This window comes from Neoarius graeffei, chromosome 5, assembly GCF_027579695.1.
Source record: "Neoarius graeffei isolate fNeoGra1 chromosome 5, fNeoGra1.pri, whole genome shotgun sequence".
Classification (NCBI taxonomy): domain Eukaryota; kingdom Metazoa; phylum Chordata; class Actinopteri; order Siluriformes; family Ariidae; genus Neoarius; species Neoarius graeffei.
In genome coordinates, this window is record NC_083573.1 from 98,361,842 (window position 1) to 98,388,161 (window position 26,320).

At 43.5% G+C, this 26,320-nt stretch overlaps 1 protein-coding gene across 10 annotated transcripts in view; it reads right to left on the reverse strand.

Annotated features, from left to right (window-relative positions):
- Positions 1-26,320, reverse strand: part of kmt2ca (lysine (K)-specific methyltransferase 2Ca) — a 308,052-nt gene that overhangs the window by 12,449 nt on the left and 269,283 nt on the right. For 7 of the 10 annotated variants that reach the window (XM_060922565.1, XM_060922568.1, XM_060922566.1 and 4 more), the window contains 7 exons: positions 23,140-23,276; positions 19,231-19,480; positions 18,214-18,350; positions 11,620-11,721; positions 10,347-11,499; positions 3,943-4,079; positions 3,563-3,705 (listed from right to left, as the gene is read on the reverse strand). In XM_060922565.1, coding sequence (XP_060778548.1) covers positions 3,563-3,705; positions 3,943-4,079; positions 10,347-11,499; positions 11,620-11,721; positions 18,214-18,350; positions 19,231-19,480; positions 23,140-23,276 — 2,059 coding nt within the window. The remainder of the gene's footprint in view (positions 1-3,562; positions 3,706-3,942; positions 4,080-10,346; positions 11,500-11,619; positions 11,722-18,213; positions 18,351-19,230; positions 19,481-23,139; positions 23,277-26,320) is intronic. The other 3 variants (XM_060922569.1, XM_060922563.1, XM_060922561.1) reach the window with 2 other exon arrangements.

The following is a 26,320-nucleotide window of genomic DNA, read 5'->3' on the forward strand; positions in this document are numbered from 1 at the left end:
TAGTTAAGAAATAAAGGGTTTACAAAACAAGTTGGAGAATTCATTTTAAACATTTTAGTAAGCTTTCTTGTTTTTTTTTGCCATTTTTTCCACAGCGCAAGCTAACGGCTACAAAAAACCCGGTGTTCTATTGAGCGGAAGTATACACCCCATGCCCCCCCCTTCCCCTTTCGCATAGATTTTGTGGATGTCATAGGAGAGAAATCAACAACAGATATCAAAATCAAAACCGAACACTAAACAAATTTTTATTTACTTATTTAATTTATTGTTTGATTTTTTTCCCTTTGTGATGGTCACGGAGGTGATCTGATCCATTTAAATAGTTGCCGGAACACCGAATGAAATGAAAATAGCTGCCGGATCCGACAACGGAGGTTACGGATCTTGTTCCGTCATGTTCCGGCTCAAATTAAGCCCTGGTAAGGTCATGTTTTTTTTTGCACATTCCAACACAGTTCTAAAACTGCTTTTTACAACATCTTCATTTGTGTGTTATTTTTTTAAAGTACAAATCATGACATACAGACTACAGAGTTATTATTGTAGCTGAACTTGGGCTGAATACAAAAAAGTCAAACGACTTTGAAAATACTGCTTAGATTTGTTGAAATTGACAACAAAATCAGAGCATACCAAAATCATTAGAGTGCCAGAAAATACCCTCAGACCCCAGAGGGTTAAGGTCGGGACTCTGTGGTGGTGATGGTGAAAAGGATTCCTCATGCTCCCTGAACTAGTCTTTCACAATCTGAGCCCTGATTTTATCCTGGTGCCACCAGGAAATGGAGAAAAAAATAAATAAAATCCATTGACGGGATGTGATCCTGGTCATTCAGTACATTCAGGTCGTCAGCTGACTTCATTTTACTGCCCCATAACGCTGCTGAGCCTCAACACGACCAACTGAACCAACCCCAGATCATCACACTGCCTCCAGAGGCTTGTACAACGTCACTCTGCATGATGGGGCATCGCTTCATGGGCTTCCCTTCTTACCCGGACACGCCCATCGCTCAGGAAGAGGGTCAGGACTCATCAGACCACATGACCCTTCTTTGCTGCTCCAGAGTCCAATCTTTACTGAAGCCTTTTCTCCTGATTAGTCTCACTAACAAGTGGTTTTCTGATGGACACACAGTGGTTTAGTCCCAGTCCTGTGAGTTCTCGTCACTGTGAGTGTAGAGATGATCTGAATTTCACTGTTAAACACAGCCGTGAGTTTGACTGTCCTTTTTTTTTTTAAATGATTCGACTTCAAGTGTTTCAGTGATCTCTGATCCTGGTCAGTCAGGATCTTTTTCCAACCACATGTTGATGGATCATCACGATCCTTCCAGGTTTTAATAATGTGTTGGACAGTTCTTATCCCAATTCCTGCCAGTTCAGCTCAAATCTCCTGAGTAGTTTTCTTTGCCTGATGCAGGACAATAATTTGACCTTGAACTGATGACCCATCAAGCCTCTATCAAGCATCACCGTAGTGAGAGTATGACCATAAATGGTCGAAACTAATGAACCGAGATCATCTTGACAAGGGAGTTGATCTGTGTACGATTTAATCCCCGTTTTGGATCTGTGTGAACCATCAGGAAGCTGATAGACCTCTGGCATGAACCTGAATGCTTATTTATCTTCCATGTACGAGAACCTTATTTCTTGCTTCTACACAAATAACTACAAGTTTCTGAGATGCCAGTTATATCAAATACACTACTGTTCAAAAGTTTGGGGTCACCCAGACAATTTTGTGTTTTCCATGAAAAGTCACACTTTTATTTACCACCATAAGTTGTAAAATGAATAGAAAATATAGTCAAGACATTTTTCTGGCCATTTTGAGCATTTAATCGACCCCACAAATGTGATGCTCCAGAAACTCAATCTGCTCAAAGGAAGGTCAGTTTTATAGCTTCTCTAAAGAGCTCAACTGTTTTCAGCTGTGCTAACATGATTGTACAAGGGTTTTCTAATCATCCATTAGCCTTCTGAGGCAATGAGCAAACACATTGTACCATTAGAACACTGGAGGGATAGTTGCTGGAAATGGGCCTCTATGGAGCACTTGCATGTGACGTCACAGCCGATCCAGATTATGACAGACGCCATCGTGTCGGTCAAACGCCATATTCCGCCTTCTACTTCTGCTTTTACTTCTACCTTTTCTTCTGGAAAACCCTACTATATACAATTCTACTACAACGGCTGCGGCTACAAGCTCTCCCTACCTGTGCACATTTTTTATGTTTTTTGTGTGTATTTTTGCGTGTTGTTCGTCTGTACCGGACTTCAATATCCACTACAACCGTATGGACTTACTGGACATTGGTTTCCAGCAGAAAATGACGGTTTGTAGTGATTTCCATCGCATGCACAACATTCCGGACGAGAAAAAAAAAAAAAAACATTCCGGACGAGATGGCGAGACCAGCGGGGTCTCCGTGGATTGTTATCGGAAGCAAAGGGAAGGAGGTGGCGCCGGGAGCGGAAGCAAAAGCGAGGCTACAGGCAGAGCCGGCCTGTTGACTAAGCTCAGAAAACAGCCACTCAAATCTCCACTGCCAAGCCTCTACCTCTCCAACGCCAGATCCATGTAAACAACACGGACGATTTGGAATTACCTTATTCTATTCTATAATCGGCTGGTCAGTGCTATACTCAATACTTAAGTGACTTACCCATCCAATGAGGATTATTTTCTTGTTTACAAGATGCCACATCTGAGTTGCTGACAAATCCTGAATTTCTGTAAAGAAAACTGTCCAGAGATTTATAAGCACGCAGTGCTTCACCACTGAACAGCGAGGGAAAGTTGATGAGGTAATCATACACGTCCGGGTATTCCGCTGGCAGTTCAAAATCCGGTCGTGAAAACTCCGTCCGGTAAGCTATAAGGGTCACAAACCTGTAGATCGTTTATTTTAGACATATATCTAGTTATCTGTTCATTAGAAAAATGAGCCGTGTAGTCCGTCGGTTGAAATTGATCCATTCTGTACACGAGTGCAGCAGTATTCAGCGGTGTTTTTGACCGACAAGATGGGGGTTGTGTACTTTCCGGTCACGTGACTGCAAGATCTCTATACACCTATGGAGATATTGCACCAAAAACCAGACATTTGCAGCTAGAATAGTCATTTACCACATTAGCAATGTATAGAGTGGATTTCTCATTGAAAAGAAAAGAACAGTGCTTTTCTTTCAAAAATAAGGACATTTCAAAGTGACCCCAAACTTTTGAACGGTAGTGTACAAGTGTCGAGTTTATTCTGAGAGCATGTCGTTCTCAACTGATTCATCATAAATCACGTCCCTTCCGGCATCGCTGGGGTCCGAGTCGGAACACGCAAGGCCGAAAACCCTGATGAAAACATTACACTGTCATCCAGAGTTAATATTATCTTTAGAAAAAAAGAAAGAGCAAGCCTGGGGACCTGGGGATAGATGCTGGAGGCCATGCAGGACTTGAAACAGCTGCTTCCAGCTCATGGGAAGGAAAAAAAAAAAAAAAGTACAACAAAAGAAACATAGAGTAATAAAAGGTTTAAGTCCAACAGAATACCTTAACACACACCTCTTGACATGTGTGCAAGCCTTCGGTTCGGATCGAGCGCATCCCGAGGGATTGATGGCCAGCGGCAGCTCCATTAGAGGATTACGGCCGTAACGGAATGTGTAGCCAGCACATGCCTCCACCCCCGGCAACTGGAACACAACCATCACAAACTGGAAATGATCAGGTTCATTAAAATGCTGTGATTCGTCCCAAAATAAAAAGCAATTTACTTGTCTGAAAGGAATGGACGTTATGAGCCACTGAGTAGCCCTCAGGCTTCAACTACACCACTTAAACCCTTTTCCACACACACACACACAGCCAAATAAAACTCTCACTAATCTTAATATCCGTCACTTGAGCACGTTTGTGTAATTCCGTCATACCGATTCCACGATCCTGGTGACTGCAGGTACGGTGAGTCCGAACAGATCTTCTCCCTTCAGGTAGACGGGGAACAGTTTAAGAATGCCCGTCTCGTTCCTCTTCTCAGCCACCGGCTCCAGAACCTTATCCCACACACCTGTAGGAAGGACAAGCGCCTCGGGGGTTTAAGCTTTAAAAGCAAACTGCTTTAATTATTACACGTGTTAATAATTAGGTTAATCTTTCCAACTTATTCACTGCAATCTTTAACCACCATCAAGATATTTCGTATTCATTTAAATTTTTTTTTTTTTTGGAGAAACGTTGATTCATGTAAAATTGTATTTAAATATTTTTGAAGATGCAGTTTGTAATGTTTGTGTTTTTAGACCCTTGGTCATGGAGAACCTCTGTGTTTTTCTTGCTCCTATACACCCACTTCAACTTGTTAATGAGCTGATTAGTTGAAATCAGAGATAGTACTCCAACAAAGAAAGATCTTCGAGCAACACAATTCATCTCTATGGGAGCAGAAGTGGAACAGTTCCGGGCTTATAAGTAGGCGTGTCGTCCTACGTGATAAACTTCCTTATTGACTTGAATGGAGCGCTGGGTTGTTCTGGTCTGCATAAAGGGGGAGGAGAGAATCAGTCCACCCTCGTCCTTCCAAAAGTCAAACCAGAACGTCAAGGACGTAGCAGGTCAACTGGCCTGCCATCAGAACAACCACGACGACCAAAACATCAAACGGAACTGAAATGTGACAATGTGAGACAGGACCGACCTCCACGACAAACGGTTTACAACAGGAACGTCAACAAAGGACTCGATTTTGTTCCTCGAGTGAAGATCGACCCGAAACATCGATCAGGACTGAACTCGCATGATCAATGAGAGAGGGGATACAATTCTAGTCAGAAGAAAACGTGTTAAGTTGACCTGATTACTAATTTGTTTGCAAAAAAATTGACAATGCAACGACCGAGTGTTGTGCAGAAAGTTGAGCTCTTTCAAAGAAAACGATCAGAACTGAAATCCATTGAGAACTGAAAGAGGGAGGAGACATGGTTTAACTGGAAATAAACAAATTGTTTGCAACAAGAAAAACAACAAACGACCAAGTTTTGCTCCCCGAGGGAAGATCGACCCAAAACATCGATCAGAACTGAAACCCGGTGAGAAATCAGAGAGGAGATACAACTCTAATGAGAAGTCCCAAAACTCCCCTTAAAAAAAAAGAAAAGAAGTTTATTCAAGTGTGCTTCGAGTATACTTCTTTTAAACTAAAAATAAGAGAGTATGCTTTCAGTTTACTTTTTATTTACTTAGAGATATACTTAATAAAGTTATACATAAGTATACTTGGCTTATACTGAAAAGTATATTAAGCTTATACTTAAAATTTTGATCAACAAAAGTGTAATAAAGTATTAAAATATTTGTGGCTTATGTTTAAGTGGACTCGCCCTGTAGTAAATTGTGATTTTTAAAGAAAATGAATATGTTCTTAATCCTGAGCATCTGCTGTTATTTTGTGAATTCTTACCTTTATTACTTCATTGTAACTTAAGGTACAAAACACTTAAGGTGATGATACACGGGGCAACTTTTTGGGGCAACTAACAATGGGCGACAACAGTTAGCAATGGCAGTTTACAGTTAGCTAAAAAAAAAATCGATGTCTTAATTTTTGCTGTGACCATTTAATCAAGCTGTCTGTTGTTTTTTAGAGCTTTGGTGAGGTAAATTCCTCCATATAGAATATTAAAATAACAACTTACCGGCGTAAAAACAGATGAGGAGTCTCTCCATCTCTTCACTCCACTGACACTGAGCGGCCGCCATATTTGTTTGAAATTTCTGATCCGAACCTCACCGGAGGTCACATGACTCGATACTCGCGTTCTGATTGGCTTATCTCAAAAAGTTGCCAGAGATTATCAAAACCATTCAGAAAGAAACAATGTTGCCCAATCTCAATAGAAAAAGAGTCAAAACGCAATTGCCCAGCAACATTGCTCGGCAACATTGCCCAAAAAGTTGCCCCGTGTATCATCACCATTAAAGTGCGTATTCTGGACCAAATTCGTGTTTTTTTTTTTTAATATGAAAGTATGTTCCTTTACACACTCATCCAGAAGGGTAATTTTGCACAAGGCCATCTGTCTACAGCAGGAAAAAATAAAATAACAAAACGTGTCTGGAAAAATCCCAAGGGAGTCTGGAGCCAGATTCGTGACGTCACCTGCGGAAGCGCTAGCAGGCTGCGAGAGCTTTGCATGGTTTCAGTGCACAGCCTGTGTAGACCAAGCGCTCCCATTTCTCTCTCATTGTCCGGTCTTTTGGGAAACGATGAGTACTAATCCTGTCATGATTGGTGTTGCTACTGTACACCCTCCTACGATACATCTGTTAACCATTTTAATAATTACGCGATAACGTTGAAGAAATTTGCAGAAAACCACCAGGTCGTTTTCTCATAAACAAACCAGCGCTGACGTAGGATTCAGAGTGAGGCGTCCCGCACGCGACGTCACGAAAATCAATGTTTGCCAGGAAATCCAAACGCCAAGTTGTTTCAGAGGCGGACCAATTCGCCTCAAATGGCTCGATTTCAACTGAATTTTTCTGGTATTGCGCAAGGGAAAAATAATTGCACAAAATGCAAAATGTGACAGATATTTGACCAAAGTTTAATATAAAATAGGAGAATTACACTACCGTTCAAAAGTTTGGGGTCACCCAGACAATTTTGTGTTTTCCATGAAAAGTCACACTTTTATTTCCCACCATAAGTTGTAAAACGAATAGAAAATATAGTCAAGACATTTTTCTGGCCATTTTGAGCATTTAATCGACCCCACAAATGTGATGCTCCAGAAACTCAGTCTGCTCAAAGGAAGGTCAGTTTTATAGCTTCTCTAAAGAGCTCAACTGTTTTCAGCTGTGCTAACATGATTGTACAAGGGTTTTCTAATCATCCATTAGCCTTCTGAGGCAATGAGCAAACACATTGTACCATTAGAACACTGGAGTGAGAGTTGCTGGAAATGGGCCTCTATACACCTATGGAGATATTGCACCAAAAACCAGACATTTGCAGCTAGAATAGTCATTTACCACATTAGCAATGTATAGAGTGGATTTCTGATTAGTTTAAAGTGATCTTCATTGAAAAGAACAGTGCTTTTCTTTCAAAAATAAGGACATTTCAAAGTGACCCCAAACTTTTGAACGGTAGCGTACATTGATCTTGCTCCTGAATTGACCCGGGATATGCACTTTAAGTTGTCTACTGGTAGTGTGCATGAGGTAAGGGTTCGGGCTAAAAAACTAATAGTATACCTAGAAGGGTAACTGCAGTAAACTTCAAAACTAAAAAGTGGACTAGATGTATATAACCAGTAACTAATAGTATATTTCCAATATGCTATAAAGTATACTTTTATAAACTAAAAAGTGGACTAGAAGTGTGTAACGAGTAAACCAATAGCATATTTCCAGTATACTACAAAGTATACTTTAGTAAACTAAAACCTGGACTAGAAGTATAAAACAAGTAAACTCATAGTATATGTCCAGTACACTATGAAGTATGCTTTTGTAAACTAAAGAGTGGACTACAAGTATAGAACTAGTAAACTATTAGTATACAAGTTTACTTGTGGTTTACTTGCAGTACAAAATAAAAAATACTAGTTGTATACTCAGAGTTTACTTCTCTTAGGCTTAAAGTATACTTTTTATAAACTAAAAGTGGGCTGATTTATTCCCAAGAAGTATTAGATTAGTTTACTTACAAGTATACTGTAAGTACATTGATATCAGTATACTTGGTACACAAAAGTACACTTAAGCAAATATACTTTAACTTTACTTAAGTACACTTCTTCATATTTACATATCTTCATATTTACAGGGATATGGTATGTAGTAGATATTTATTTTTGTAATTATATATTTATATAGATATTTATGAAGTGTATATATGAAATAAAGTATATATTTAATTTTGTAACTAAATATTTATATAGATATTTATGAAGTGTATGTGTGTATGTATGTATATATATATATATATATATATATATATGTGTGTGTGTATATATATATATATATATATATATATATATATACTTAAGTACACTTCATATTTACATATCTTCATATTTACAGGGATATGGTATGTAGTATATATTTATTTTTGTAATTATATATTTATATAGATATTCATAAAGTGTATATATGGTATATATTTTTTTAGGTGTATTAATGTAGTTTGGATTTTGGGGTAGTTAAAAAGGGGTGGGAAATTAAAAAAAAGTATTGTACTTCTTCCCACTCCTTTTTCGAACAATGTGCGGTGTATTGTAATGTCTTAGCTCTTTATGTTATTTTATTTATTCTTTTTTTGTCACTTTTTTCATTTTCTTTCTTTTGTATGTACAAATAGTTACATACATTTTTATACATGTTCGAAATAAATAAATTCATTCATTCACTTAATAAAATGAACTTGAAGTATACTTCTTTTTGATAAGGGCCGTTAAGGCGACCTAATTAGCAGTTTGTCAGAAGGACTAGTTCTTTCAAAGAAAACAGAAGTCCGTTGAGAACTGACGGAGGAGATATGATTTAACTGAAAATAAACAAAGCTGAAAACAAATTGTTTACAACAGGAAAATCAACAAACAAACAACCAAGTTTCGCTCCTCGAGGGAAGATCGACCCAAAACATCGATCAGAACTGAAATCAGATGAGAAACAATTCTAATGAGAGGCCTGGAAAATGCGTTAACGTGGCCTAATTAGTAACTCGTTAGCAAAAAAAAAATTTGACACAACGACGACCAAGTTTTGTGCGGAGTGGTGATGAGTTCTTTCAAACGCAACAATCGGAACGGAAATCCGCGGAGAACTGACGGAGGAGATACGATTTAACTGAATTACGGACAGACGGACGCCGTGGCAATCGGCCTTCTGGTCAGATAACCTAACAAAGAAGTGGTCATGTGTTTGCGGTTCTCGCTTTACCTCAATCCTCTCGGATTATAATGCACAGGACAGGGGGTGCTCATGGACCACAGTTGGAAACCTGCGATTTACAGCATCTGTTTGCATTCTTCCAGGACAAATTAGCCCCGCCTCTAGCCACGACACAGCTTAAAAGGTAATTTAAAACGTGCGTACTGTACTAATAGATATTTTATTGTACTGGGACTGACTGGGAGAAGGGAAAGTCTTGTCAATGGGTACTTCCTGAAATGCTAACCGATGCCTCTTGGACTACCCGATCCTGCCCTATCCTTGGATTCAAGGATGAGAGTGTCAGCGAGGCAGTCGCTCACACGGCCATACCAGACTCGTTTCTAATTAGCTAAGCTGTTCTTCATGAGAACAATTTGATCTTCAAAACAAAACAGAATCAAAATCCATTGAAAACTGAAGAAGGAGTAGCGACTTTCATTAACCGGCCTAATTAGCGACTTGCTAATGAGAAATCACAAAGCCAGGGAGTAACGTTTGTGCAGACTGGTTAGATCTTCCAAACAAAGCAATCAGATTCGCAATCCATTGAAAACTCCGGGAGGAGTAGCGATTTTTGTGAATTGTGGACGGACAGACGGACGCCGCGTGATGGCAACAGCTCATCGGCTACGGCCGGTGAGCTAACGAAAAGGAAAGAGGAGGCATGCGGATGAAGGACAAACGGGTGCAAGTAGCAGTCTTAATCTTACATAAACAACAAGAACAAATAAATCAGTTAATACGCCTCGCTTTCAAAACGAAGTCGAATCCTGTAACACGTCAACGTGTTTTAGTGTGACGTTCGTAGCTACACCTGCAATGTTTTAATAAAGGATAACTCGGGGTCTAATCGCTGTTCTGTTATACAGTTAACATCGCTATGGAATAATCAATCAATACCATTCACTGCAGCTGCTTTAAAGTGACTCCTCAGTGAACGAGAACGTCTCGTGTGTTAAATACATTTGCTCTCGAGTCCTCTCGTCCTTTTCTCACATCCTTTCTCCAGGGAGGAGCCAAGAAGTGTGGAAGGGACGCAAGGAGGCGAAAGCAAAAGCAGCCAGTGATTGACTGTGACCGCAGTACAATTACTGGTCTGCAGAGGGCGCTACAAATTATCGTTTTAAAATACGGTACATGACTGCAAGAATAATTACGTTTACATCATGCTAAATTCCCCAAACAAACGTGATGCAAATGGTTCCCAGTGGCTTATATATGAAAGCACGCCAATATAAAATGTACATTTGCATAATTAGCTTTTGAAGGAGTCGTAGACCTTCAGGCACAAACTCAAGACTATTTATCATCAACATAATACGCACCGCCAGACTGCATTCGTCATGAGAGACCAAGGAAATGCAAAATGAGAGAAGAAACGTTCTGTTACTGTTACCTTTAGGGGAGGAGCCGGTCAAGATGAGGTCCTCGTATCCTTGCTCCACCACGCGGATGGTGAATTCAGGTGTGCCGTCCTTCTCATCAATAGAGCACAGGTATCGGCAGCGGCGGTTGGCATGGCGCATGCTCCAGTAGATCCGACTGGCCTCGTAGCCGATGGGGAAGATGGCAGCCGACGAGTGGAAAGCTTCCATCTGCTGTGGCAGGAGCTGCCCGACGGAATGAAACACCAGGCTGCCGACGCGGAAGGTGTGTTCCCGCTCGCCACGTTGCATCATGCTGGCGATCTGGCGTGCCTCGTCACGCTGCACATAAACACGGCGGTACACGGTGAAGCAGCGCAGCTCGTGCTCCAGTCCTCCAAACATGGCGCCCCCAGCACCGCTGCCCATACGGGGTTTGTGTAGATGGCAAAGCATGGTCTTGTCTTTGAAGAAGGTACACTGGGCCTTGAGCGCACAGGTGAAGTGGTATGCGTTGGTGCAGCGTAATCGATGGCAGCCGCTGGTCGCTCCTGTGCGCTGGCAGTAGGCACAGCGAATACTGAGTCCACGGCGCAGCGCCAGCTCCACGTTGATGAGTGCACCTGCCTGGGTCTCGTATACCTCGGTGGACCAGAGCGCGCAATTCAAGTGCACCCACAAATCCAGGTCGAGGTTTAGTAGTCTGGCCGGGCCATCTGTGAGGCCATCGCCTTCCTCATGACAGAAGCAGCAGCGTCGCAGGTCTCTGGGCAGCGGCTCTGGTCGCAGTGATGCGTCCAGCTTCCTTAGCAGCTCTTCCAACTCGCCCTCGTTCTGCATATGCAGCTTTCCTCTGGGAACCAAAATATGGATGCTCCACTTGCGCCAACGCAGCCCTTTCCAGCGCTTTGCTGAATGGTAGCGTGGTTCATCTGCTCCGTTGTGGACGGCCCGGGGCCGGGGTTTCAGCTTAACCGTGACCTTCAGGGCATCTGGCTTGATCTCAGCTTTCTGCATTTCAGAAAATATGGACGGGAACGAGATGGGAGGGGTGGATGGTGGAGACTGTTTGGGCTGCATCTGGGCCAGGCAATGTACGTCCATGGTGGACATGTTGTTGCTGTACTGGTGGAGAACTCTGGGGGGAGATCGGTCTTCAGAGTCAGGTAGCACGGGTGCATTCGGCTGAGAAAGGACGACAGGTACAGCTCCGTGTCAAACCCTCATTTAACCGTGTTATTATTTTATGAAATCGGACCCCTTGGTCTAGTAACGTCAAAATTGGCGCAATATGGCATGACTCACCTTGTTGTCTCCAGGTTTATTCTGCATTATGGATGAGTAGAGAACGAGGCAGTTGCGGCTGCAGAAAACCGTGTTGCCTTCAGCCCAAACCTGGCTCTCCTGCTGAGAGAACACATGTCAGGCCAGTCACCCCACATGCCCGAGGGAAGCTGAGAAATGGGACTGCAACACGTCCCACCTTCCCGCTACATCGCCTCAAATTATTCTGACGGAATAGCTCGCTAAAACGGCACACATCAAAGGCTGGGTTATGTCACTGCCAACAGTGATGCCAAAAGTGCCGAAGAACGCAAACTCATTTTAGGAACACATCAAAGTCACCTGTGCATTTGAATGACCGTACATTTTACAATTTAACCTATTTGTGTTTCAGGCAAATCTCTCTCTCACACACACACATTCCCGCTTGAGTAATGGCAGTTAACCCAGGAACTGTCACAAAGATTTTCCTTCCCCACTGGGAAACATAGTTTAACATAATTTGGTGGATAATTCTGTCTCCTAGAGAGGAGCTTTAAAGGAACAGTCCACCGTACTTCCATAATGAAATATGCTCTTATCTGAATTGAGACGAGCTGCTCCGTACCTCTCCGAGCTTTGCGCGACCTCCCAGTCAGTCAGACGCGCTGTCACTCCTGTTAGCAATGTAGCTAGGCTCAGTATGGCCAATGGTATTTTTTGCAGCTGTAGTTAGATGCGACCAAACTCTTCCACGTTTTTCCTGTTTACATAGGTTTATATGACCAGTGACATGAAGCAAAGTTCAGTTACACAAATTGAAACGTGGCGATTTTCTATGCTATGGAAAGTCCGCACTATAATGACAGGCGTACTAACACCTTCTGCGCGCTTCGGCAGCGCATTGATATCTGAGCTCTGTATCAATGCGCATAGGAAAAACGCGGAAGAGTTTGGTCGCATCTAACTACAGCCCCAAAAAATACCATTGGCCATGCTGAGCCTAGCTACATTGCTAACAGGAGTGACAGCGCGTCTGACTGACTGGGAGGTCGTGCAAAGCTCGGACAGGTACGGAGCAGCTCGTCTCAATTCAGATAAGAGCATATTTCATTATGGAAGTATGGTGGACTGTTCCTTTAAGCCTGGAACGAGGGCTCAGTCACTGAAGAGCTCGACAGCCTCCAGTCTGAAACGCTGACCGTGGCCAGTTAGTTACCCCGGCTGCACGGAGCCATGAGAAAACAGTCTAGACCTCCACTCATGTTACACGTATAACCTTTCAAGCCTTTGGGCAACGATCGGCTCCATGACTCAACTGGAGACTCGTAATACAGCCTATACAACGAGATCAGGTTTTCTGAATCACGAAGCAGCCCTGGCCTTCCTCACCATGCTGAACGTTTGAAAATCCATCTCAATTCTATTTGATTTGCGTACAATCACAATGCGTACATGTTTTACAGAAATCCAGGTATGCGCTGATTAATAGTGCTTTGTTGAGTCTGAGTGGAACCCTGGTGTGTTGAGAACACAATCACACTCGAGCGCTGTCCAAAACAACCAGTCCGACTCAGAGGTGGTCTCTCAGCGTGAATCGAACGGAACTCCAACATGGTTTGATTGCAGCGAGAAAGCAGTTTGACTCTGAATCAACTTAAGGCTCGGTCCTACAATACTGATAACGATAACTATAACTAAATCAGTCCCCTGCAGTTTACGTGGTCGGTGCTCACACCAGACCGATAACGATCCCTATAGCCCAGGCCTGGGTTTATCCGTATCGCTGGGATTGCTTCTGGAGCCATTTTTCCTCCCCAGGCCTGGACCTGATCCGATAAAACATCTGACTAATCAGGTCATTGTTTACGTGACGTCATCTGAGCGCATACTATTTTTCCCCCGGGCATCTTTGTACATCCTTGCTGCGTCATGAAGTCACGGAATACGGATTCACAGAAAAAAAAAAAAAAAAAGAGATCTACCGGTATATAACCCAAAGCACGGATCTTTTATTCATGGAGATGTGATTATTTTCCATGAAGTAAATGAATAAACATGTAAATGCAGGTAATATATTTTAATTATGCACTTCGGCAGTCCAAACATTTAATTGTTTTAGACGACGACTTAATTTTTTTTATCCGTGATGCATCATCTGTATGAAATCGGTAACCAATCTGTAATATACTGAAACGTCCGTGAACAAAATTATTAGCATCCGTGATGCATCCGGATTAAAATCCGTAACCAGTCTGTATTTTGTATCCGTGTGTACATGGGTTTAGAGATGAAAGTGGAGCAAAGAAAAAAACCCTGAACTTTTGAAAGTCAAACTAAGATGGGGGGGGGGGGGACATCCCCCGAAAAAAATTTTAATAACATAACACGCAAAACCCTGCATTTTAGTACTTATTTTCACTAAAACAAGTGATAACTTTTAAGCCTTTTTCTTTCATGTGCATTAATGATTAACATGTCAAAAATATCAAATTTAATTCCCCTAGTTAATGAGTAATTTTCAGGAGTGCGTTTAGAAAACACGGTGATTTTCCTGCTACACAGTTCATTCCTCTGAAAAAAATCAGACAGTTGAAGGTAAACTCAGCAAAATCCCAAAACAGTGCTGTTAAAAAGTAAAGGTCTGTTAGAGTTTCTAAAGCTTTCAGGTTTCAACGTTGGGGACGTTGAGCCTCGTTTATTAATCTTTTATCAGAGTTGTGCGTTTGCAGAAGCTAAAGTGAACTAAACATTTCCAATTCAGATTTATGCGAGTTGAAGCCGATTGTTTGCATTAGTTCGTATTGTCTGTAAATTTAAACACACCAATGAATACCAAATTTCTCATGTAAATCAGGGGCGTAGCTAGGATTTTTCAAGGGTGTGTCTGTTGCCCCTTTTCCACCAAAGCAGTTCCAGGGCTGGTTCGGGGCCAGTGCTTAGTTTGGAACCGGGTTTTCTGTTTCCACTGACAAAGAACTGGCTCTGGGCCAGAAAAACCGGTTCCAGGCTAGCACCAACTCTCTGCTGGGCCAGAGGAAAGAACCACTTACGTCAGCGGGGGGGCGGGGTTGTTAAGACCAACAACAATAACAAGACTGTGAAAGATCGCCATTTTTAAGCGACGAGAAGCAGCAGCTGTACAAACGCGAAGTCATCCATTATTATTATTGTTGTTGTTGTTGCTGCTGCTTCTTCCGTGTTTTTGCTTCGATATTCGCGCCAAGGTTTATGCAAACGCAGCGACGTAACTGACGTATACAGCGACATAATGACGTGGCTCCGCTTAGCACCGCGAGCTATGGAAAAGCAAACTGGTTCTCAGCTGGCTCGCAAGTTGAATGAGTTGTGAACCAGCACCAGCACTGACCCCGAACCAGCCCTGGAACTGATTTGGTGGAAAAGGGGTGTGTGTGTGTGTGTGTGTGTGTGTGTGTCACACACTGACTGGCAGCCTGAGTGCATTGTGTAACAAAAAATAAATTACCATTGCTTCCATTATTGTTGTTTCTTCCACGTTTTCTTGATGCTGTGTTCTAGAAACGGCACTAAAACTTCGCTTCGAAACCACCAAATGCAACTTTGATGGAAAAAAATATATAATAAATCGCTCACCTCTCTTCACGTCAAAAGGAGGAGGAAAGCTTGTTTTGACATGGTGAATTATTAACACACGAGGAAATACTTGTAATTCGTAACTAAAGAGACTGCAGCTACACTGGCAGCTTGAACACGCTTTCTAGTGCGATTGTGTTGCGCTTGCGCAGAACGGCGTCAGTCCTGCGTGCCTTAGCTCTGCACCTGAAGGCGCACCTAACGAGCTCCGGCACGCGCCGTTAACAAAGAACACCTGTCTTTAATCAATGAACTATGTTTGGCCGCGCCCATGCAAGGACGATGCGAAATATTACGCTGGTCTAGGAACGCAAAAAATCCAAAAAATAAATTTCTCCATTTGGAAAACCGGAGATTTTCAAGAGTTTTGTCAAATATCTGGATTTCCGGGTAAATCCGGAAGACTTTCATCCCTGATGGGTTGTTTTGAAGTCCAAGCTGTACAGTACGACCCGGAATAATGTGCTTTTTTCCTACTTGGAAAAAACTTCCATGACTATTGCTAAGTTGCATGCGTTTATTTCCTTGAGTGTCAGGACCAAGTGATATTATAGTGGGGATTATAGTTGTGGTGTTTCCGCTCCGGACTGGAACGAAACTCAGGCAGAGGGACAGTCAGAGTCGGAGTTAGAGGTAGAGTTAGCGTTATCGGTGTTGTGGGACCGGGGCCTTTAAATGCAGGAAGTGAGCCATCATGTCATGTGTTTTGGATTGCACCACTTCTATCTACCAAACTGAGCAAAATGACATAGTGGTAGTTACAGAAAGGTCATGCGTTCTAGAGCTCGGGTTATTTATGCGATTTCTACTCATACTTCGTAAACACCTTTTTTACCCTGTCCACACTAGGGATTTTGTACCGATACAAAACTACTTTCGTACCGCAGCACCTGTCCACACTAGCAACTACACCGGTACTGTAGCGGTATAACTGTATCGGTACGAAACCCACAAATGTATGGGTTTCGTACCGGTACAGTATCGGTACTGTAGCGCTTTGCTGTAGTGTGGACAGATGAAGCGGCTCTGTATCGATACAAATATAATGCGCAAGCGCAATGAACCATTCCTACGTCTTCCGGGTTATTCATACAATACAATACGCACGCGCTTTCCAGCTGCAAATAAAACGCCAAAATGGCTCAAAACGACCGTGGAGCTACATGGAGCAAAGAAAGGGGGGAGAAAGGGAGGGAGGGAGGGAGGAAGAGAAGGGAAGAGGGAGAAAGGGAGGGGAAGAGAAGGAAAGAGGAAGAAAGGGAGGGGAAGAGAAGGAAAGAGGAAGAAAGGGAGGGGAAGAGAAGGGAAGAGGGAGAAAGGGAGGGGAAGAGAAGGGAAGAGGGAGAAAGGGAGGGGAAGAGAAGGGAAGAGGGAGAAAGTGAGGGAAGAGAAGGAAAGAGGGAGAAAGGGAGGGGAAGAGAAGGGAAGAGGGAGAAAGTGAGGGGAAGAGAAGGGAAGAGGGAGAAAGTGAGGGAAGAGAAGGAAAGAGGGAGAAAGTGAGGGGAAGAGAAGGGAAGAGGGAGAAAGTGAGGGGAAGAGAAGGGAAGAAGGAGAAAGGGAGGGGAAGAGAAGGAAAGAGGGAGAAAGTGAGGGGAAGAGAAGGGAAGAGGGAGAAAGGGAGGGGAAGAGAAGGGAAGAGGGAGAAAGTGAGGGGAAGAGAAGGGAAGAGGGAGAAAGGGAGGGGAAGAGAAGGGAAGAGGGAGAAAGTGAGGGGAAGAGAAGGGAAGAGGGAGAAAGTGAGAGGAAGAGAAGGAAAGAGGGAGAAAGGGAGGGGAAGAGAAGGGAAGAGGGAGAAAGTGAGGGGAAGAGAAGGGAAGAGGGAGAAAGTGAGGGGAAGAGAAGGGAAGAAGGAGAAAGGGAGGGGAAGAGAAGGAAAGAGGGAGAAAGTGAGGGGAAGAGAAGGGAAGAGGGAGAAAGGGAGGGGAAGAGAAGGGAAGAGGGAGAAAGTGAGGGGAAGAGAAGGAAAGAGGGAGAAAGTGAGGGAAGAGAAGGAAAGAGGGAGAAAGGGAGGGGAAGAGAAGGAAAGAGGGAGAAAGGGAGGGGAAGAGAAGGGAAGAGGGAGAAAGGGAGGGGAAGAGAAGGGAAGAGGGAGAAAGGGAGGGGAAGAGAAGGGAAGAAGGAGAAAGGGAGGGGAAGAGAAGGGAAGAGGGAGAAAGGGAGGGGAAGAGAAGGGAAGAGGGAGAAAGTGAGGGGAAGAGAAGGAAAGAGGGAGAAAGTGAGGGAAGAGAAGGAAAGAGGGAGAAAGGGAGGGGAAGAGAAGGAAAGAGGGAGAAAGGGAGGGGAAGAGAAGGGAAGAGGGAGAAAGGGAGGGGAAGAGAAGGGAAGAGGGAGAAAGTGAGGGGGGAGAAAGGGAGATTCGTTTTCTTTGTTTCTTTCTCAACTGCCTCGCGTGTTTTGTACGATTCGACTGAATAAATGACCACCAGAAATACAGACTGTACACTGACAACAAAAAGCACACACGCTGTTTCATCCGCCATATTCTCGGAAGGAAGTTACTCGGTAACCACGGAAACATTTCGCGCACGCGCATTTCAACTACCGTGAAAGAAAACCGCAAACATTTCTCGCTAGTGTGGACAGATGCACTAAACTGTACCGCTATACTTTGTATCCATACAGTTACACCACTTTCGTACCGGTATAAGTGTGAACACAGCATTTGTTTCCCTTTTTCCTCCTGTGTGTTTCTGACTAGTGAAAGTTTTACATGTGCGAGTTTCGTTTTCAACGAAGGAACCAACAGTAGTGATTTCTCTCTGATTCGGACTCCCCAAACGGGTGTGAACGTGCCCTCAGAGGCCTAATCAGCATGCCGGAGGGGACGGTTGTGAGGAAAAAGTCCCTGAGCCAATGGAGAGGAAGAAACCTTTAGAGGAACCGGGTGTGAACACCATCGCTGTGGTGAAGAGAGGCCTGAGATGAGCACAAGGCAGTATTCACGATTCCAGAAGCAGTTGGTGTGACCTGCATGAACGAATAACAAATTACAATCTTAATGCCCGGTTCCTTAATCTCTACCTGTTTACCGCAGGGGTCTTTGGAGGACCTGCGGACTCCGTTTCCCAAAACCACCACTTTACACTGGGCGCACCACTGCAGTTTCCTCCCTGGGCTGCTCCCATCCATGTGATATTCTGGTCTCATGGCACCTGGACCTGGAAGGCAACGTGTCAATGCTTTTTTGAGAAGAAAAAAAAACTAAAAACTGCTGAAATCTGGAGAGAAACTGTTAAAAAACAAAGAGGTGTTTCTGTTTTTTTTTTTAAATAATAAGAAGCCGTGCCAGTTTCCTTAGTAATCTGACTATTATTACTGGCTTTTGTTCACCTCTCAGATCTCAGACTTGATGGATGATCGAAAAGTGTGTCTGGAGGAAAACAAAGCCTTCTCATGTTAGTAGACGCCATCTTGAGCAAACTTTAAATCCATCACCTGCTCGGGAAAACACTTAATGGCAACGTGCGCGTGCTGTCCTTTCATCTCGTCTCATTATCTCTGGCCGCTTTATCCTGTTCTACAGGGTCGCAGGCAAGCTGGAGCCTATCCCAGCTGACTACGGGCGAAAGGCGGGGTACACCCTGGACAAGTCGCCAGGTCATCACAGGGCTGACACATAGACACAGACAACCATTCACGCTCACATTCACACCTACGGTCAATTTAGAGTCACCAGTTAACCTAACCTGCATGTCTTTGGACTGTGGGGGAAACCGGAGCACCCGGAGGAAACCCACGCGGACACGGGGAGAACATGCAAACTCCACACAGAAAGGCCCTCGCCGGCCACGGGGCTCGAACCCGGACCTTCTTGCTGTGAGGCGACAGCGCTAACCACTACGTGCTGTCCTTTATAAAATGCTAAAAAAAAAAAAAATAAAAGGAATAAAGATTTCTCGCCATGATGAAGACGTCAAGATAAAAATGCGATCCGCGCCGCTTGAGAGGAACATCAGAGACCTCGATTTGAAGCGGTTAAACCCAGCAATTGCGATTATTGACAAACGCAATCAATATCTCTTCACAGTGTGCACTTACCGGCGCTGGCGTTTGGTGTGAAGTGCTGCGTCGAGGGCATCGTTCCTGGAGGTCTGGAGAACCTCATGCCAGCCTGGGGGAACAGCGCGGCCTGGCGAAGGTCGAGGCCTTGCGGTGGAGGGACTTTAAGGCTCGCCAGCATGGCCAGGGAGTTGCGTGGCTCTGGACTCAGGGTACGAGATACGTCGTAGTTGGAAGGTACAGGGATGCAAAGCAAGCTGGAGACCGCCGCCATGACACCTGGAATGTTCTAGAGTACAAGTAGATATGGAAGTTAGTTTTCAGATGTTTGGTTAGGCATATCCTATCCTATCCTATCCTATCCTATAGGTGTCTCTATAGCCGTTAGCCAATACACAGAGTGCAGAATTATTAGGCAAGTTGTATTTTTGAGGATTAGTTTTATTATTGAACAACAACTATGTTCTCAATCAAACAAAAAGACTCAAATATCAAAGCTGAATATGTATGGAAGTTAGAGTGGGGTGTTTTTAGTTTTGGCCATTTTAGGAGAATATGTATGTGTTCAGGTAACTTTCACTGTGCAGAATTATTAGGCAACTTAATAAAAACCAAATATGTAGCCATTTCACTTATTTATTTTCACCAGGTACACTGATATGACAACTCCAGATTTGCAAATAAACATATCTGACATTCAAACACAAAACAAATCAGTGACCAATATAGCCACCCTTCTTCATGAGGACACTCAAAAGCCTTCCATCCGTAGATTCTGTCAATTTCTTTATCTGTTCACGACCAACATTGTGTGCAGCAGCAACCACGGCCTCCCAGACGCTGTTCAGAGAGGTGTACTGTTTTCCCTCTTTGTAGACCTCACGTTTTATAATGGACCACGTCATTATTTTTTCACCTTTCAGACCTTTACTGGCCAGCCACGCAGTGGAGTATTTGGACGCATGAGATGGAGCGTTATCCTGCATGAAAATCATGTTCTTCTTGAAAGATGCTGACTTTTTCCTATACCACTGCTTGAAGAAGGTTTCTTCCAGGAACTGGCAGTAGGTCTGGGAGTTGAGTTTGAGTCCATCCTCAACTCGAAAAGGTCCAACAAGCTTGTCTTTGATGATACCAGCCCATAGCAGTACTCCACCTCCACCTTGCTGGCGTCTGAGTCGGAGTGGAGCTCTGTGCCCATTACTGATCCAGCCACAGGCCCATCCATCCGGCCCATCAAGAGTCACTCTCATCTCATCAGACCACAGCACCTTAGAAAAATCAGTCTTAAGATATTTCTTGGCCCAGTCTTGACGTTTTATCTTGTGTGCCTTACTCAGTGGTGGTCGTTTTTCAGCCTTCCTTACCTTGGCCATGTCCCTCAGTATTGCACACCTTGTACTCTTTGACACTCCAGGAATGTTGCAACTCTGGAATATGGCAGAACTGGATGCTAATGGCTGCTTGTTAGATTCACGCTTGATTTTCCGCAGATCATGTGCAGTTATTTTGCGCCTTTTTTTTCCCCGCACGCTTCTTTTGACCCTGTTGACTATTTGCAATGAAACGCTTGATTGTTCGGTGATCACGTTTCAACATCTTTGCAATTTCAAGAGTGCTGCATCCGTCTGCAAGACATCTCACAATTTTAGACTTTTCAAAGTCTGTCAGATCTCTCTTCTGACCCATTTTGCCAGAGGAAAAGAGGTTGCCTAATAATTATGCACACCTGATATAGCGTGTTGATGTCATTAGACCACACCCCCTCTCATTACACAGATGCACAGCACCTGATATACTTAATTGGTAGTAGGCTTTCAAGCCTAAACAGCTTGGAGTGGGACAACATGCATTAAAAGGATGTTGTGGTCAAAATACTCACTTGCCTAATAATTCTGCACTCAGTGTATAAATAAATAGTCCACATCCTGAAATGTTTAAGTCACCACAAATATCAGTACATTATTCACAACGCAGTGTGCGCGCTCGGTCTGCCTCCAAGTGAACTCTAGTGCAGGAAGGGAATCAAACATGCCGTGTGCGATACTCTGATAAACTGAGACAAAAGACAGAGCTGTAGCGCCGCCACGTGTGCTGGAGACTTTGCAAAAAGACAGATGGTTTAAACCAGGTATTTATATAATTATCTAATGATTTATTTAGCGCTGGTCCAGGCTCGGGTAAATTTTTTTTGTGATTTCTATGCACACTTGTTAATTTGCACTAGCAGCGCTCACTCAGGATCTTTCTCCTTCTTATTATCCTCCTAACATTTTTTAGGATGCTATTTCTCCTTCAGTTTTCAACCAATCATCACTAAATTTCCCTCTGGGCTGAATTACGCTGCTTTGACTTTTGGTGCTGATCTGGATCACCGAACAGGAATGATCCATGAAAAAGGGCTTTTTTTCCCCCCTCACTAAGCATCATTCTCTCTCTCTTACCGTTCTGGATCTATAGGGTACGGTGACCAGACGTCCTGGTTTGTAACAGCTAGCGCAAATCACTGTGATTTTATTCTCACACACTATTTAGTTTTTATTATTATTATTATTATCTTCCTAAGGTTTTTTTTTTTTAGGACATTATTTCTCCCTCAGTTTTCGACCAATCACCACCAAATTTCACATGAAGAATACGTCTGGGCTGAATTACATTGCTGACTTTTGGTGCTGATCTGGATCATTGAACCAGAATGATCCATGAAAAACGGGATGTGGTTTTTTTTTTTTCAAATCACTTACAACTCTGTCAACTTTTATGATATTTTTTTTTGTTCAGGGTGGCAGGGTGCAACTTTTCCTCACTAAGCGTCATTCTCATTCTTTATCTCTTACCGTTCTGGATCTATAGGGTACTGTCATTCTTGCATGCGCTCTGGGAACCGATTCACGTGCTAATGGCTCACACCGGCACTGGATTAAGGTGCAATCAGCACACATATATAAGGACGCCAAAGACTAACTCAGCTTGCGAAACGCTGAGTTGTTTAGATGCATTACCGAGCAGTGCGCTGTTTTGATTTCCTGGTTTCCGAATTCCTAGTTCCTGTTTCTCGTCCTTTGATTCCACCTTTTGTCTCTGCCGAAGATATGCTGCTTGTTTATCGTTTCTGATTTATACCCGCCGATTTGGACTGTTCGCCTGATTGCACTTTTCTTAATAAATAACTTCTGCACATACATCTGCCTCCATCCATCCCTAACAGGTACGGTGACCAGACGTCAAGTCAAGTCTATTTGTATAGCGCTTTTAAGAATAAACATTGTCGCAAAGCAGCTTTACAGAATTTGAACGACTTAAAGCATGAGCTAATTTTATCCCTAATGAGCAAGCCTGTGGCGACGGTGGCAAGGAAAAACTCCCTCAGACGACATGAGGAAGAAACCTCGAGAGGAACCAGACTCAAAAGGGAACCCATCCTCATTTGGGCAACAACAGACAACATGATAATAACATTAACAGTTACAGACGTCCTGGTTTGTAACAGCTAGCGCAAATTGCTGTGCCTTTAGTCACACTCTATCTTGTTAAAAGTTTTACCTTTTCACAGTATTGTCTGTATTTTTGACCGATAACATTTTACGAGCACATTTTCAGCGCTAAACACACGTCAGCCAATATCTTTTTGTTTTTTGGTTCGCTGAATCAATGTTCAAGTCGCAAAGAACCAACCTTTTTAAACGCGACTTCAACTGAGACTCGGGGAATGGACTAATACGCATAAAAGCACACGATAAACACAGTTCTTCTTAGCCCTGAACGTGGCCTGTTTGAAACCAGCGAGCCCCTTTTTTCCCCCCCAGACAGTAAATTACAGTTATTTGGATCCGATTTGTATTACGCAACACTGTGATAAGCCTCACAACTTCAGAAAAGTGTCGCAGCTGACTGGGTGAAATACTGATTACTTTATATAAAAAATAAAATAAAATAAAAAAACGGTACCTCTGCTGCAGCTCGATTGAGTGTGAGCGAGACAGACATCAGACCAGCTTTGGAGCAGGAGGAAGACTGATCAAAATGGGAGCCGAAGAAATTGCTCTGGGGTTCTTTCTTCACCTCCCGTTGCGTTACTTCAGTGCCTGCATCAAAGAGTCTCAGTCAGTGAGGAACTTTAAACAGAATGTGAGGTGTGAGTTCAAATATGGACAATGAAACACACACACGATAGTAGAGAAAGAAAGAAAAAAATGAAAAGATCAGAGTAACTTCAAGCTACTGAGGATTTTCATGTCAGAAAATATCACAGAATTAAATGAGCAAGCTGGTGGTGAAAATTAAAGGAAATTTTGATGATGAACTCTTTGGAAGAGAATCTCTTTAGAGATCAGCGAGTACACACACAAAGCTTGTTACGGTGTCTGATAATAATGTTCAGCCTGTAAACACTGTTCACACGGACAATTCCACGTACCATCGCTATTCTTGGTAACTAACGCACCTGATTCTGGAAGAAATTGCGAACCATTTTCCGTCGTGACACGGGACAGAAGTGACCGAATATTTCAGTGCGAACATTTTCTTTACTGTTTTAACAGTCAGGCGTTTTGCCGATTAATAACCTCAACCAGAACGTCAAGGGTGTAGTCGCTCATCTGGCCTGCCATCAGAATACCCATGACGACCAAAACATCAAACAGAACTGAAATGTGATGTAGAGCCCTGCACTCCCGCGGGAGTCCCGCGGGACCCGACGTAAAGCAGTGCGGCGCGGGACAAATTTTGAAAGCTCATTGCGGGCGCGGGCGGGAGGGGGAGTGCACAATGCGGGAGCGGGCGGGAGAGGTGATAAGCTGCAGTCCCGCTAACTAAAAACGTGTTTAAAATAAAATTTATAAATTATTAATTTATGTCTATCGTATATAATTTGTGTTGGATATTTTATTTGGCATTAATAAAAACATTTTAAGATGCCTAAATTTGCGGATGTGGTCTAATCTCGCGTACGTTTCCGATTCCTTTCCGCTCTTCCGTGTTTGAGATCTCCAATCATGGCAGAAGAGCAGAGCTCCTCTAGTGAAGCTCACAATGGGTATCTCTGTAAAGCCTCAGCCACGCATGCTGCCTGGCAACGCGCACCCTCGCTACATGCGCTAGGTGAAGAGCTAGCGCATGGTCAGTGGAGAGCTCAGCTAAGCTCAGCATGTTTAATTCCCCAAGCCAATGACAAGAACTTTTGTGAGAAATAACGCGAACGTCTGCATCATGCGGGATTTGCGGGCGGGAGCGGGATAAAATATGGCAGGCGCGGGCGGGACTGAAAATCATAATTCTTTGCGGGAGCGGGCAGGGGCGGGACTGCACAATGTAGGAGTGGGACTGAAAATTCTGTCCCACGCAGACCTCTAATGTGATGATGTGAGAGAGGACCAACCTCCACGACTAACTGTTTACAACAGGAACATCAACAAAGGACTAAGTTTTGCTCCTCAAGGGAAGATCGACCCGGTTCTGTTTCCGGTTGAGAGTACGGCGAGCGCGTTTTGGCTGCCGTTTCTCACCGGAGCTTTTCATTTTTCTTCTTTTTTTCCCCTTTTGTTTTTCTTTTTTGTACAGTTTAATGTTTGTTTGCGTGTTTTGTCCGCCGGTTGTGGTGTAGCTCTGGACCCAGTTTTGGGCGTCGGTTCCCTCCGGGCCTTGGTGTGCCATGGGTGATACCTGTGCTCCTCGCTATGGATTGCAGTGAGCTCATTGTTCTTTTTAACATCAGGGTTGCCCAGCGCTCTGTGCGACGGTGCTTGGTGCGGTGTTCTGAGCGATGTTACCCAGTGGCGTTGCGGCGGCTGTGCAGGCAGTGTGGGATTCATCTTCGTGCGCCTGGTGGGACTGTGGTAGCGACGCCATTGGAATTACATCCTAACCCTCTCTTGGTGGGGACTCTCTTTTTATTTATTTTTTTTCTCCTTAATTGTAAAGCGACCTTGGGTGTGAGAAAGGCGCTATATAAATTGAACAGATTATTATTATTATTACCCGAAACATCGATCAGAACTGGATCTGCATGATCAATGAGAGAGGAGATACAATTCTAGTCAGAAGAAAATATGTGTTAAGTTGACCTGATTACTAATTTGTTCGCAAAAAATTGACAATACAACGACCGAGTGCTGTGCTGTGCAGAAGGTCCAGTTCTTTCAAATAAAACAATCGGAACTGAAATCCACTGAGAACTGAAGGAAGGAGGAGATATGATTTAACTGGAAATAAACAAAGTTGTAAACAAATTGTTTACAATAAGGAAATCAACAAACAAATAACCAAGGTTTGTTTCTCAAGAGAAGATCGACCCAAAACACCGATCTGATCTGGAATCGGATGAGAAATCAGAGAGGAGATACAATTCTAATGCGAGGCCTGGAGAATTCGTTAATTCGGCCTAATTAGTAACTCGTTAGCAAAAAATCTGACAAACCAACCAAGTTCTGTGCGGAGTGATGAGTTCTTTCAAACTAAACAATCGGAACGGAAATCTCTGGAGAACTGACGGAGGACATACGATTTAACTGAATTGTGGACGACGGACGGACGCCATGGCTATCGGCCTTCTGGACGGATGAGCTGATCAAGCTGACTGTATGAGCACCATGATCTCTGCATGTACTTAGTTCCAAAGCTTTATTTTTCTTCTTAACGTCTCTACACACGCGCAGGAACTAAGAAACATCAGACCAGGGACGCAGGAACTAGGGGTGCTGAGGGTGCTGCAGCACCCCCCTCCTGGACAACAGACGCAACTACAACATTGGCGTTGTAAATTCAGGCATACGTTTTTCTTTTATTCTAAAATAAAAACAAAATGAAAAAACATTTTTTTTCTAATTTTTACATGCTTATAAGTAGTTTTAAATGTAATTTAAAAATCTGGTTTGAGGTGAGTGATAAACGTTTAGACCTCAACCAGACCGGAAAGAACAGTGGCGTAGAACAGTGCACTGGTGGCGGGTGAGTTCGTTTAGCTAGTGGTGTGTCTCAATGTAGCAGCAATGAGCCAGAAAAGGATTTCTGATTTCTTTAAAGATGGAGGGGGCCAAAAAGCCAAAGAGAAAAAGTCTTATGACGGAGGGCACGAGGAAGTTCAGGAGGAGGACGAGAGGCCTTCATCATCAGGGCAGGCTTCCCACTCCAG